The 14649-nt window shown below is 39.8% G+C and overlaps 1 protein-coding gene across 1 annotated transcript in view; it reads left to right on the top strand.

Moving 5' to 3' along the window:
- The window catches only part of uvrag (UV radiation resistance associated gene), a 162312-nt gene that overhangs the window by 26353 nt on the left and 121310 nt on the right, over positions 1-14649 (top strand). Inside the window, exons 7-8 of the mRNA XM_074673102.1 lie at positions 5045-5150; positions 13744-13870. Coding sequence (XP_074529203.1) covers positions 5045-5150; positions 13744-13870 — 233 coding nt within the window. The remainder of the gene's footprint in view (positions 1-5044; positions 5151-13743; positions 13871-14649) is intronic.

Here is a 14649-nt window from a genome sequence, read left to right on the forward strand (position 1 = left end):
ATTTACATCAGTCGCACATTGGGTCAATATGAGAAAAGATTCTAGCCAACTTTGATTTGGGGAGATAAGTACAGTGAATTACTTTTAACTGAATCAGAGAGTGCCTTGCACACATTGAAGATGTATGAATTTTCCTCAATACCCCAGCCCAGCCCAGTCCTCCTCACTGATATTAATTTAAAGATTGTGCTCATTAGTTACATTGTTGATTTTGTATTCTTGTAATTTGTGTTGAATTTTAACAGAATTATGAACAATAGGGTTATTAAGTTTTGAGTTTTGACATAGTGGAAGTGATGCGTGCTGCTTATTAATTTAGTCAAAAGTCTGACATATACAGGCAAAAACAGTGGTAGGTGGGGCAGGACACACCTCTGTGTTTGGCCCAAACACCATACGTGTTGATGATGTGTTTTGGGCCACATTAAGATTTTTTCTTTTTCTCAAATTTATGAACATTAAATTGAGTGACTGATCACTTGCCTGTGACTCAGGCTCCCCTTAATACTTCTCAGCTATTTCCAAGTGTTTATTCATCTACGGTTGGGCAGATTTTGTGTCTTCCCAAGCGTGTGAAAACTTCCTCATGTGCACAAACAGTACAAAAGCATCCTGGACTGACTCAGTGAGACAGTCTTTTTATTTTCTAATACAGGAGGATCAGTCAGGGGTAACTGGTGAGAACTAAGGCATTTAGAGCTGTCCCCTCATGACTGGATCACCCAGGATGTGTGTTAATTTTGGGTGTAAACAGGGCACAAATGTCTCTCAGAAGAAAAGCAGAATTCTCCCTCGTGTTTTCTTTCTATCCCAGATCTTTCTGGCTTATCTTTATGAGCCAAATGAGAAATCTGCATCTGTAGATTCCTTCTCAGCCCTGTCTGCATGATTGCAGATGCTGGATCACAACCCACCATGTAAACTTTGGCAAATATTTATTCCGAGATAATCAGTAAATGTAAATGAACAGAAAACAGGAGAACAGTGTCTGCCATGTCTATAGGCTGCTATGTTTGAAGCCTTCAGAGAGCACTAACTGTTATGTTGTTTCAAGGCTGGGAAGTCTTCACTTTACCTGTTTGTTTTTACCGGATTGTAAATTTAACATCTCAGCCTTAGTGTTTTTTTTTCTATACCTTTAAGCCCTCATTTAAGATTTCCTACAAGATGCCTTTTGTTTATCAAACAGTCTGGAAGTTTCATCTGACACCCCTGCAGGATCCAGTGCCACAGTCAAAAGAGCAAGCGTTTTTGTTTTCCTGATGTTTATCTGCATGAAGGGTTGAGTGCACATGCTCAGTCATAACTTCCTGTGAAGCCCCTGTGGCAGAGTTGTCAGTTACCGCTCATGCCTCTGAAAAGGAAAGCTGCCACGGCTCGTGAGAAGCTTTCTGGACAGTTGCCCAGGGATTAAAGCTGCTGCCTCAATGAGGGTGCACGGTGAGCACCCCTATGCCCTCTGCCGGCCTATAAGTCGTGATAGATACTGATGGGCAGGCGTTAGGCCAAGAGTCAGGCAATGATAAGAGGCAGACATGCGTGAAAAGAAGAGAGGAGATAACTCTTCTCACCTTGGGGGGAACTGCCATATCAGATTCTGCCATCACAATCACCTAAACAGATGAAGCTGTCAAAACACATCTGCCCTGATGTCCTTAAAGTCGATCTCCCACTGCTATCGCCGTCACCTCAGACAGATTAAATAATGTGGGCAGAAGATATGAAGTGATTTTCTGGCAGGACTCCTCCCTCCAGCTCCTCTCACGCTGTCATAGATACATTTTTTCTCCCAGGTCGGTTTCCAGAAAGAGGCAATAACATGCGGAGGGGTCTGTGTGAGTTTCATAACAAAAACGGCCCTGTAGGATTTGTAAAATGACCCCACCAAGCTGGGAGCCTGTTAGAAAGAGCCTCTTACGCTAAACCCACTTAAGAGGCAATTTCACGAAGGCTGACAGAAAGCACATACCTCAGGGAAACCCTATTCACATCACCTTGATGACCTAAACCACAGGGTTACACCGTGTCTGGACCACATGAGTATCAGACAGGTTTTTTCTCTCTTGTGTCTCAAACAGCAGACACACTCTCTTTTACATATCTGTCGCTCTCTGCACCAGTCTGGATCAGGGGCCAGTCTGGGCTGAGTCCTCCACAGCATCCTGAATCATTTATCAACGCTGTAGCAGGTTTTGTAGAAAAAGAGGAAAAGTTAGAAACGATCAAGCATTTGCACTTACATCATAGTTTATACTCACCAAAAAAGCAATCAGAGGTGGTTGACGATTTACCCCCTCTGAACTACAGCTGGCTGGTATGTCGCCCAAAGCGTTCTGGTCACAAGAGCTGAGCTTTTTCACAGTTTTCTCTTTCATCATGCCAAAATCACCCACACAAGCTAAACAATGATAAACTGGTGTGAGGAAAAAACTGTGATAGATTTTTACAAAGAGGCCTACAGCATCATTTTTCTACTTTGGGGTCAACCATAATAACAGATCAGGGGGAAACTGCCCTGAAAGTTGAGCTGCTCCTTTGCTGCTGAAGACTTTAATGCTCATTTAAAAGACTTAAAGCCTGTGTGGACAGGTGCCTCAATAGTGTTCCCTCTAGGTTTGTAGCCTTGAGGGGCAAGGGTAGCAGCAGGGGTTTAAAAAGATGGGCATTGTGGTGGTGTGCTCTGGAACCACTGAAAAGAGTTTTTTTTAAACATTTCTTGTAGTTGTTGCGGCATTATTTCTCCCAACTCTCTGTCTGTTATACAAAGTTGTTAATGTGTAAGCGCACACATGTTTGTGTGTCTGTGCATCAGGGTGGAACTTTGCAGTGTAAGGTACAGAGAACAGACAAGTGAACCTGAACATGCAACAATGTGGAGAGCGAAATGACACCCCCTTATGTCAATAAGGTAAATAATAGGGATGGTAATTGAAAACCGGTTCCTGTTGAGAATCAATAAGAACTGTTCCAATCCATCGATATCATTAGTCTTTGTGCTTAACAATTCCCTTATCAATTCTTTACATTGTGCCGGGGCCGCCGGGCCTTACGTCGACTAGTCTGCTGGAGCTATCTTAGCTTAGCAGTTAGATAACGTTTCCCAAGAAAACTCTGATTCAGGATTTTCAGCTTGAAGTTTTACTGAAGAACTGACTTCATACAGAAATGTACATTACTCCCAGGAGATTCATATTCAGTACATTTGAAACAGTATAAATCACCTTATTTAACAAAATAAAACCGCGCAAGTTTTATGCTAAAATATATGGGAAACTGCATTGATGTGCTAGCAGTTAGCATACATCAGTATAACTTCAGCTTCAGAATCAAATTCCAACTTTCATCACAGAAACATATCACATCAACTCTTTGTAAAAAATACTGAGAATTTCAAATGTCAAAAGCTAACAGGCAATTGAAAGGCTCATGGCTGACTTCATAACTACGGAAAGCTTCCAAACAACTAAAACCATTGCTGTAACCACTTTGAGACACTAGATGGCATACTTGAATTATTAATATATTATAACACAGTACTTCAATGTCACATTGTCTGCAATTTTTTTACCTGTTTCTGTATAGTTATGCCCAGAAATATCCAGACTCAGGGACCAATTACATTTCATTCACTTACAGTATAAACTCAATTAAATGTTGTTGACACAGAAAACCTGTAAAGCTACTTTTTGTACCAAGAAAATTCACAACAGGAATTGATAAGGGAATCAATTAAGAATCAGATCGATAAGCAGAATTAATAAGGGCATTGGTATTGACAAAATCTTATCAATTCCCATCCCTAGTAAATAACATAGGGCTATTCAGTCTGTTGGGTATGGGCCTGTGTGCATGTTCAGTCATTAAACTAATGCGACCGTGTGTCGTAACGTTCTGGTATGGAACGTCTGGCTGCAGCGTTTGCCACATACACGTCTGCAAATAAAAGTCCAGTTATCTAAATACACCATGAAAGCAACACAGGTGCTTCAGGGGAACCTCCTGGAAAACTCCATCAAAAAATTCAAACTGCGCATATCTACCACTCATAAATCGCAATAAACCTGAGTAAATCAGGTAAACAAAGAGAAAGAGAAAGTTTGGCAATCAGTAAATGTGTGTGGTGTTTCTGACACACATCTTAGAAGGACCCAGACGTATAAAAGCAAAGAGTGAATCAAACTTTGAAAACTGAAGGCATCGGTTTGAGACAGACTAATGTCATGTGTGGTGGACTTTAGTGAGAAGTGTATAATTTCAACACCAGCTTGACACCAGCCTGTTGTCTGGAGTCCACCTTCTGTAACTTATTATCACCATGTGAGGTTATTGTTTGTTGATGAGGTTTTGGAGCCTCTCAGAGTGTGTTTAGGGGATTTTTCTTTTTTAACTGCTGCACTGAAGAAACTCTCTGATTAATGGTCTAAATTACAGGCTGTCACAGACTTTGTGTAATGATGGTGTTGAGCCTTATTTCAGTGGTGACAGTGAATTTGTGTTTGGTTTATGGCCTTCATGCTTGTGGTTGTCATGAATTAGTCTGCTCTCTGTTGGTCATTTTTATTTTCTGGAAGTGATGCCTCCAGGTCTGTCTCAGGACTCCTGATCCAGAACTCTGGGCTGTTTATTAGAAAATTATGGTGATTGGCCATATTTAGCCATATTTCATGGTTTGTGGAGGACTTGCCTATTTGTCTCTAATAAACAAAAGAGTTACTATTAAGGATCTTCTCAGTATTGTTTTAGCCCTTTTGTTTAGTGTTAAAACTCTTTGTGACCTGTCATTTAGAGGGCCCAGCTGTTGGAAAAATGAACATCAGAAAAATGAGACGGGGAGGGATAACAAACACACTACACAATGACTGTGCCTCATGGGAAAATAATGATCAGTCCCTGTAAACATCCAAGTTTAAATCAAATCAATAACTGCTGCAGTCATAACACAGTCAATTTAGTGGTCTCTGGGCAGCACCGTTTCGAAATATGGTTGCTCCTGTGGTTAAAGACAATAATCGGGTTGTGTGACTCTGTTTTCCTTCTCCTGCAGGCTTCACACTGCGCAGAGGGCAATCAAGCAGACACAAGTGACGGTGCAGAAGATTGGGAAGGAGATCGAGGAGAAGCTGAGGACGACGGCGACCTGCACGGAGCGGGTGAGCTGATGTGCACGCTAGCAGTGTTTACACACTTAGTCAGACTGCGTGGGTGTGACCTAATTCAGGGCAATTATTTGTTCAAATCAAGTATGTGGTCTCAATATTATAAAATGTGGTGTCAATAGAATTATTTTACTGTGTTTGACTGGGTCAAAACCTCCTCCAATTTAGATCATAAGCATCCCTGTGTCATTCGTTCAACTGTTATTCAATTGTGAATAAAAAAAAAAAAACATTGAAAATCGGTTTGTTTTTCCTTTTTTTCGTTTTCTAAATGAAAACAAACAAATAAAAATCTGTTCGTTTTTCAAAAGTCCGTTCAATTAAGGAAAGTTGAATTATGGGCCATGGGCTGATTCAGATTTTCTTATATAATTTCCTCTATTATCGTGACCCTGAAGTTGTAGCTTCTCCGTCAAGAGAGCGTAGATGAAGCCGGTTTAATGGTTGTTGTGATGGACAGCTACGTTTTATTCAAAGACGCCAAACGAGTGACTCTTAAAGATGATGACACGACAACGGAAAAAATCGGCAGGATCTTCAAGTACATTCATTTTCTTCTTGAATACTCCTCACATTTCTCGTTAAGTTGTGGAACATGTACTTTTTGTGTACTTTGTGTACTATAGATGTAAATGAACATATCCATAGCCCAATGTAGGGATGTCCCAATATTACATTTTCACTTCCAATATGATACCGATACTGCAGCATTGAGTATTGGCCAATACCGATATTAATCCGATATGATATCACCATTGAAACATACTTTTATTACTTATTTTGTAGTATGTCATGTTAGAAGAGGCTTGATTCAGTGATTTCATTCAAACAAAGAACAGTAGTCAGCAACAGTAGGTATGAGGAAAAACTGACCCATTTATTATTAACCAATGGGTAACAGGAATTTTAACATTAAAAATAAAAAATACTACTTATTGAATAAAATAAAGAATAAATTAGAAGACCCAGAAAATAACCTAAATACATCAAATAAAAACAGCAAGAGCGGAGTCTGGAATGGACTGCTTATATCTGAGATTGTAGATGCTTTCCGATACAATACCGATATTTGTGTTTTTGCTGATATCGGACCGATATCCGATATTAATATCAGACTGGAACACCTCTAGCCCAATGTACTGAGGGTGCTGCAGCACCCCCTGGTCCTACAACTTAGTGAGAAACATACAGGGTATTTCAGAAGAAAATGAACGTACTTAAAAGATCCTAATGGTTTTTACGGTTGTCATGTCATCCTCTTTTAAGAATCCCTTGTTTGGCTCCTTGGAATAAAACATAGTTGTCCATCATCACACGCACAACTACCATCAAACTGGCTTTATTTACGCTCTCTTGGCAGAGAAGCTACAACATCCAGGTTACTGTAATAGGATGAAGGAAATTAAATAACAAAATCAGAATCAGCCCATGACCTGTAGTTCAACTTCTCTTCATTTGATCAAAATTTTCCAACAGATTTTCATTTGTGTGTTTTCATTTTGAAAAGAAAAAAAGAAAAAACAGTTTTTCAATGTTTTGTTTTTTGATTGATAATTGAATATCGATTGAACGACTGATACACAGATTCATAAGCATCAAATATGTTTGATATTATGTATACAAACATCACTTTTAATGCAATGAAAACAGGATTTACATGTGCATTTTTTGGCTCCTGATGTATTCTGTAGAATAAAATTGGCACCCCAGAAATCGTAAAAAGATCGAATCAGAAGAAAAGCACATCATCTGGGTCTACTGTGGATATTTGACACTTGATATTTTACCTGTTTAAAAAAAGCTTTGTAAAGTAGCTCTTTTTATTTTTTATTTATAATTCTGCTTTTCTTTTGGAGCATTTCTCCACTCTGTGCTTTCTTCTCATTTTTGAATGTGACCCCTCTCAGTATGTACACACTATTTACAGTAGCAGACAGTTGTTGTGTCAGCAAATGTTATCCCAGGATTATCCAAAAATTAGCTGAATTTCAGGCTTTGTGGAAATAAATAAATGTGAGGAGCTTTTCATTAACACCACAGAGCAGTAACTGCAGCGCTGAGCAACAACAGACCCGTAAGTTTCCACGTTCATTAAAAACATCAATATACTGTAGTGTAAGGGAAACTTAGCAGGGTTTACAGGAGTGTTTCACCAAAATCCTCCATGTAATGGTAATGTAAAGTAATGTGAGATGTAATTATACCCTTTGGGCAGCTATTTAAGCTCTATCTTTCTGTTTTGATGGCTCAACTGAGAAGTGGAGAAGGAGCAGTATCCCTTATAGATAACACTGACAGAAAAGCCTCTGTTTATGTTTCCACCTCCTGTCATATCCTCGGCTCGGATCCACAGGGAAGCAAGAAAGCATATTTAACATTTTTGGAATTGGCAGCCACACAGCTGTGAAAACTGAGCGCTGATCCCAGGTTTGTGGTGTTTATTGTAAACACTCACTTCAAACGCATCCTGTCTCCTGCTTTGTTACAAAAGCAAGGCAGTGACACTTCACTGTTTTCATCCTGCAGGTAGAAGAGCCTCAGGGAAAGCTACTTCTGGTCACAGGATTACATACCATACGTGCTGGGATAGATTTTAAGCAGCTGGGATATTTTACCTTTTCATGGTGTTTCAAATCAAGCAAATGCACAGGCTTATGTGCAGATACTAAATTTAAAGCTCAGAATTTATCTCTGGGCAGCTGTTACAGCTGTTGCTCTCCATCCTGCTCTCCAGCCGCTTTTGATGCAGCTTATTTTTTTGTTCCTTTCCCCCAAACCTTCTCCTGACCTATTAGAGCAGCTCACTGCTTCAGCCTTCCCACAAAAACATCCAGGCTCCATTCTTCACCACAAAGGATCTCTTTCAAAAACTCGTCTGTGATATTTCCCCCTCACTGAAACATTCTTTAAAAGCCTTTTCAGAACCCCCATCAGCCAATAAATCACATAATCCTCGTCCTCTACCTTTCTGTAAAAGCCGGCGGTGGGAGTGAGTGCAGCTTTGTGTGGCTCTTCTAAGGGTTTCCCTCTCTGGAGAGCTCTGTTTTCTCCTTCTGTTGTCGTCATCCTGAGCCTGGATCAAAGAGGGGACAGAGTGGAGGCCACCAACCTCATTGCAGGGGCCCTTTCACCCTCTCACCCACACTCCACCATTAATCTGTGCTCTTATAACAGCCCCCACCCCTCCACCACCACCACCACCACCACGCCTGCTGCTTATTTACTCAGCTGACCCCTGTGTTTGATGTTCACAAGGAGGCAGACGGGCCCTGCTGTTGTGTTACAGTCGCACACACACTGACACGGCTGTGACCCACTTGTGGACTGTGCCGCTCAGTGAAAGTGTAGGAGTCTGGCTGTTCGTGCCAAAGCCTGTGGTGGTTAACATGAAGGCATCAGGGTGCGACACATCGGAGGGATGGAGGCTCTATCAGCGCGACTGATACCCCGCTCTGTTTTCTCCGCTGAATCCTCTGAAGTCTTCAACAAGGAGCATATCTGTGTTTCCTCTGATCCAGGCCTGATCACTATCAAAGAGTGTGTGTGTGTGTGTGTGTGTGTGTGAGTGTGTGAGATGCCACAGCCTCTCTGTTTGCAAACTACAGGATAAAAAACAGGGATGAGTCTTTGTTATTCTGCCAACGAGCTTGCCTCAGGGCTTTAACACATGAGAAAGAAGTCGTATCATGTGGGTTTGTGCAAAATGTTGGAAATATCAACACGTTTAACGAAAGCAACAGTGCAGCTGGTTTTTAGAAAAGCTTCAGTACAGTTACATCAATTCACCTTTGTTTTATTTTACTGACTCAAAGTTATTTGATTTAATTTAACTCTGCTCACATGTCCTGCCATTGGTGACCTTTAAAACAGTAGCCACGTTTACATGGACCCAAATATTCCACTTGCATTCAGTTTATTTGCTCAAATGGAAAGAATTTAACCTTTGTATAGACCTCATTCTGAAAGAAAAGTGCCAATCCAAATGGACATTTAATCGGTTTCACAGGGGTGGACTATTCCTTTCTCCAAACCGATTGAAGTATCATGTATCCACTCAAATGGAAAGTTGTCAGGGTGCGTTCTTTCAGCGCATGTTCAGATATGACGTACAACTAGAGACGTCCCTCAACTTTAAAAATTGCGGCGAGCCGTCAGCACTGGAGGAAAGTTTGCTTTTGATCCAAACGTTGAAGAATCGAACATAATTTCAAGACTGGACGGACACTCGCACTACGGAGTATTGCAACACTGTGATAAAAAAAAAACTGTTGTCCTCTGTCTTTGATAAATCACGTGATGTTTACGTTTTTCTGCGCATGCTCCATTGACTATTCTGTTTGATTATAGCGGCACATGTAGACCAGAGATTGGAATATTCCTTTCCATGTATACTATTGTTTTCAGAAAGGTCATTCAGAAAGATTTCATTCGGAAAGACGAAAAACTCCTCATGCAAACGTGGCTAGTGTCAGCATCTTGAGTTAAGTGACATTTTTCCCCTTCACAATCTTTAATCCTGTTTATTGACAGTAAGGGGTCATACACTTGATACAAGAATAAACACATTTTGACTTCAACTACAATAAAATGATATGAGAAAAAATATATATTTAGGCTCTAAAAATTCCTTCTTTATATGATTTAAAACTAAAAAAATATATATTTTTCTCACACTGGTGTTAGAGTAAACCTTCATTTCAACCTCTCTGAAATGCTTCATTTTAGCTGCTGTCTCTTTAAGGCTCCCCACTCCACAAACCCCTTTTCCTCTGATTGGCCAGCCATCTAGAGGTCTGCCAGGGGCAGAGCTTTGTGCAATTTTTTACAATTTTGAAGTAAAATTGAGGTTTAATTGCCCTTTTTTAAACATTTTTTGAGGTGCCAATTCAATTTAAATTGTGGTTCTTCAATATTTCAGAATTTTGCAATTTTGAGTTCACATTTTTAACATCAGACCATGTATAAAAGTCAAATGAGGATGATGATGTTCACAGACTATAAGTTTTCCTATAGAAAGCACATCACATTTCGCCCTCTGCTGAAGAAAAGCAGTAATTTTTTCCCAACACATCTAATTGACAAAGACTAAAATAAAGGATTTAAATTTGATCAAAGAAAAAAAACCAACATTTTTTTTTTACAAAGAATCACAATATAAAAATTGTATAACAAAAAATTCTATGATTTATTTAAATCATTTATCATATTTTAAATTGTATCATAAAATACTTATGTTTATCGTTTTTTTCTCCCATGTCTACAAAGTGGACACTAGCTGCATTTCCATTACACTTAGAATTTTGCAAATGTAAATATTGCATTAAAGATTGGTATTGGAAACACCAAAATTAAAAAAAAAACCGAAACTATCAAATTTTGATAGTTTTCATGCTCTCAAGAGGTGGTTTTTCATATCTTTTGATATTGAAGTTTATCACAAAAGTGTAATGGAAACACTTTTTTCACAGCGGTTTCGCGGTTTCTGCAGCCTGCCTCTAGAGGACCCTTAAGGAACTGCAGTTAACAGCTCTTCAGCATGAGCTTCATAGTTGAAGCCTGGGTGTTATGTCTTCCGTCAGCCCAGCATGAACATCAGGGTTGAATTTTTGGTTTCTTGGACCGAAGCTCACCCTGTCATATTTCTCTGTTATCTGCTTTTTCTCCCTGTTTTATCTTTTTTAACCAACTCATATTATACTTATCTCTTTCAGTCTGGTCCCTGAATGTCGCCTCCTAAGTCTCTCTCTGCATGTTTGGGGTCATTGATCTGTTCATCACAGCCTGTCATTTTTCATTCTGTACTTCTGTTATCCTCCGATCTCTCCCTTCATCTTCTGTAACCGACATCCACATCCATCAGTGCATGAAGGCCTGGAGCTGTTCCTCATTAGACTGTTAGCCCTCTGCACACTCCCCACTCTTACAAATAGAGACATGAGGCCTGATGAAGGGATGCCCCGCAGAGAGGGCAACATGTTGACGAATGGCCTGTGCTCTGATGCTGCTGCTGCTGGTCAGAAAACATGACAGAGATGGAGAGGAGGATTGTGGGTACAGAGACAGCCACTTGGAATGAGTGGGATTCATTGTAGTCCCAAACTTGGCTCTGTGCATGTGGATACGTGCAAACCCATATGCGTGCCCGGGTCACAGCCTTTTTTGGATTATTTTACCACTTGTGTTAAAACACACTCAGATATACAGATTGTCTTCAGGAGACAACCCTGATTTTACCAGAGTGTATAAAACCTATGTGTTATACACTTCATTGTTAAGAGCGTTTGATTCTATGATTGACACTTAAACTCGAAAAGCACTCAGAGAGCGCAGACCCCCACCAAGCATATTGTGATTGTCACCAACACTCTAGTCCTACTTTAATATTATACTCCCTTTCAGCAGACTGTCTGCTACAATTTGGTGTTAGTTGCAGGTTTGTATGATAATTTGTTTTCTGACAGTGTTGAAAATTATGATGACCCAGTACATGTTTCATATTCCGGATCTTAGTATCCAGAATATTGCCAGGATCTGGATCGTACTTTTACATCTGTCAGAAATGATGGTGATCTTGTTTTGTATTGTTTTGCAAACCAATCCGACCATTTATCATGGAGTTATATACACATATGGTGAAAACGGCCCTATCTCACAATGATAAAGAATCCTTTAAAAAAAGTCCTGGATCCAGACAGTGATCCAGATCACCTCCAAATTTAATCACTTCTTCCTAGGGATAGGTACCTTTCACATTTAAAACGATATGGTACCGATACCCAGTAACTGGTAATCGGTACCAGTACTTAACAGTACCAACTTTTGGTACTTTTTTATGTTTATGTGGTAAAACATACCAGTTTGTTTAATAATAAGGTGTAAAGTTTTTTCAATTTAACATATTTATTCTTCATTATACAACCTTGCAATGCTGTGTTCATGTCCAGTATGGAAAATCGCCTACTTTTCCACTCCCTCATAGTCACAAGGATGCGTTTCGGTACCTTAAAATGGTACTTTTTGATTTTACATGAATTGGTACTTGATACTTTTGACGGAATTCTGTCGGTACCTATAAAAGTACCTAATTCGGTACCCATCCCTGCGTCTTCCTTATCCCATTTTGAAAATTACCTGAAATTTTCATCAAGATCTGTTTGTTACTTTTTGAGTAGTGTTGTTCACAGACAAACAGACAAACTCTCCCAAAAACATAACCTCCTTGGCAGAGGTAATAATTTTGTAGTTTGCAACATAAGATGCACCCAGCTGACACATTTCAAGACAGATTTGAACCATGGCCGATCATCTCAGTCATCTAAGCATTGTGGCTTAGGGTGTGTATATTTTGTCTTTACATTGAAGGGCAACTCCGGTTTTTTGACATGCGGTTTTTTGGATCGTGCAGCTCGGAGTCCTTCAGAAGTTATTTAGATCCAACCGATTTTAGCCGCACTTAGCGGGGGCCACGGCAAGGGAGCTCCAGAGCGGGACATGATCTCTGCAAACTGGCTGATTTGGGCTATATTTTTTCATCCATTTCATACAAAATCTTGTACGAAGACATTATTCTAGTCTCAAGGAAATTTTCAAGCAATTTTTTCTTGTTCCATTGGCAGATTTTTTTACTGGTTACAAGCGATTCAAACCTCATTTTTGTACTTTGATAACTTGAAACAAGACATTTTTCTGGATTGATTAGTTGAAAGTGGCTCATATCGAGTATAATAAGACAATTTTTACTTAAAAAAAGACAAAAACACTTGATAAGATTTCAGTTTTTTGCAGTGTACAGGTTGTTTCACTCCAATAGTTGGCACATAAATAATTTGAAAATTTTACAAAATGAGCCCCTTTTTTAAGAAATTTAAGGGCTTTCCATTACATGAAAATAAAACTATTTTCTTTGACATTCAGGGATAAAGTCATGACGAGAACTTCATCTCTAAAACTTCTCATCTCTTCATCTGATTTCTTGTGTTTTTCAGGCTTCAAACTTTAGACAGCTGCCGTGGCTCACAGTCTAGCCCACAAAGCTGGATGAGGAAGTTTGTCTTTGGACTAGATGTTCAAAGTTTTGTTTATTTATGTGAGAATAGAAGAATAACATTTCTGATACCAGAGTAGAGCTGCCTGGCCCTCTGAAATACCAAACTGTTGAAGCTCAGTCTGCACCCGGCGTCGGGCCCTCCGCCTCATCTCCCTCATCTTATCAGAGCTTGCATGCTAACAGCCATAACTTTATACCAGTTAAGTCCCTGCTAGCCATTCCCATGACTCAGGGTCATTACTAAACCTTTTCACCTGTAAGGCTGATCTCAGGGCTCAGTGGGATGTTTTGAGAAGCCAAATCATTCTCTGTCTTCCTTGTCATTAGTTGTTGATAGTGGAGTAGAGATACATTAAATCAGTGCGACATGGGATCAGCCCAGACAACGCAGCTTGTTTTTCAGGGAGTTGGTTGGATTTTAAGGGTCTTTATAAAGAGAAATAAACAGGGAAAAATTGCTGTGACCACATATTAAATGTTTTTTCTTCACTTTCCTTCTGTTTTCTCTGTATACCATTCTCCCCTGTTTGCTTGGAGCAGAAAAAAGAGCGAGAGTGCATGCAGCTGCGTATAGCCGTGCTGAGGAGCGAGCTGCAGAGGCAGAGGAAGGCGCTCGGCAGGGAGATTGACCTACGGCAGAAGGAGCAGGCTCAGCTGCAGAAGAAAGGTAACAGAAATGAGTGCATGAACTGTACCTGAACAATCCAGACTGTTCAGACTGCCACACATGATGAAGAGGATACACAGAGTAGAGCTGTGTGTCGCTGCTGTAACACCACACGACATATAACTGATACAGCCCCAGTTTCCAAAGTTGTTTTAGAGCCTCATTAAAACCTTCAGAGTCTGTCTCAGGAGACCGTCTCTACAGGTAATCCAAGTAAGCCACCACACCCATGTTAAAGTATTTCTGAATGTTTTCTTCTGTGTTTCTGTTTCACTGGATCAGGGAACGCAAAGACAGCTTCATTAGAGAACAGTTTACACAGATTAGGTTATAACTGACAGTAATTTGTCATCAAATTTAAAAGATTTACTATGACAGGTAAAAAAAGAAGTGTTGTCAATTAGATGACAACTCGAGGTAAACTTACTAGAGCGCTACATACGTTTTTTTACGTCCCTCTGGCTCCCGTGTTTCTGCCTTACATGATTTCAAACAAAAAAGCAGCAATTTCTAAAAAAACCTTAATTCTTCCTCTGTATGAAGCACTTCTTTTTAGTTGCTGTCTCTCTAAAGGTCTTTGCGCACTAGAGGTGTCCCAGTCCGATATTGATATTGGATATCGGTCCGATATCAGTAAAAAAACAAATATCAGTATCGTATCGGAATGCATCTCTAATCTCCGATATAAGCAGTCCATTCCAGACTCCGCTCCTGCTGTTTTTATTTGATTTAGCCAGGTTTTTTTCTGGGTCTTCTGATTTATTCTTTATTTTATTCAA

This window comes from Halichoeres trimaculatus, unplaced genomic scaffold (assembly GCF_033239565.1).
Source record: "Halichoeres trimaculatus isolate MK-OKI-2021-1 unplaced genomic scaffold, fHalTri1.1 fHalTri1_scaffold_6, whole genome shotgun sequence".
NCBI lineage: Eukaryota > Metazoa > Chordata > Actinopteri > Labriformes > Labridae > Halichoeres > Halichoeres trimaculatus.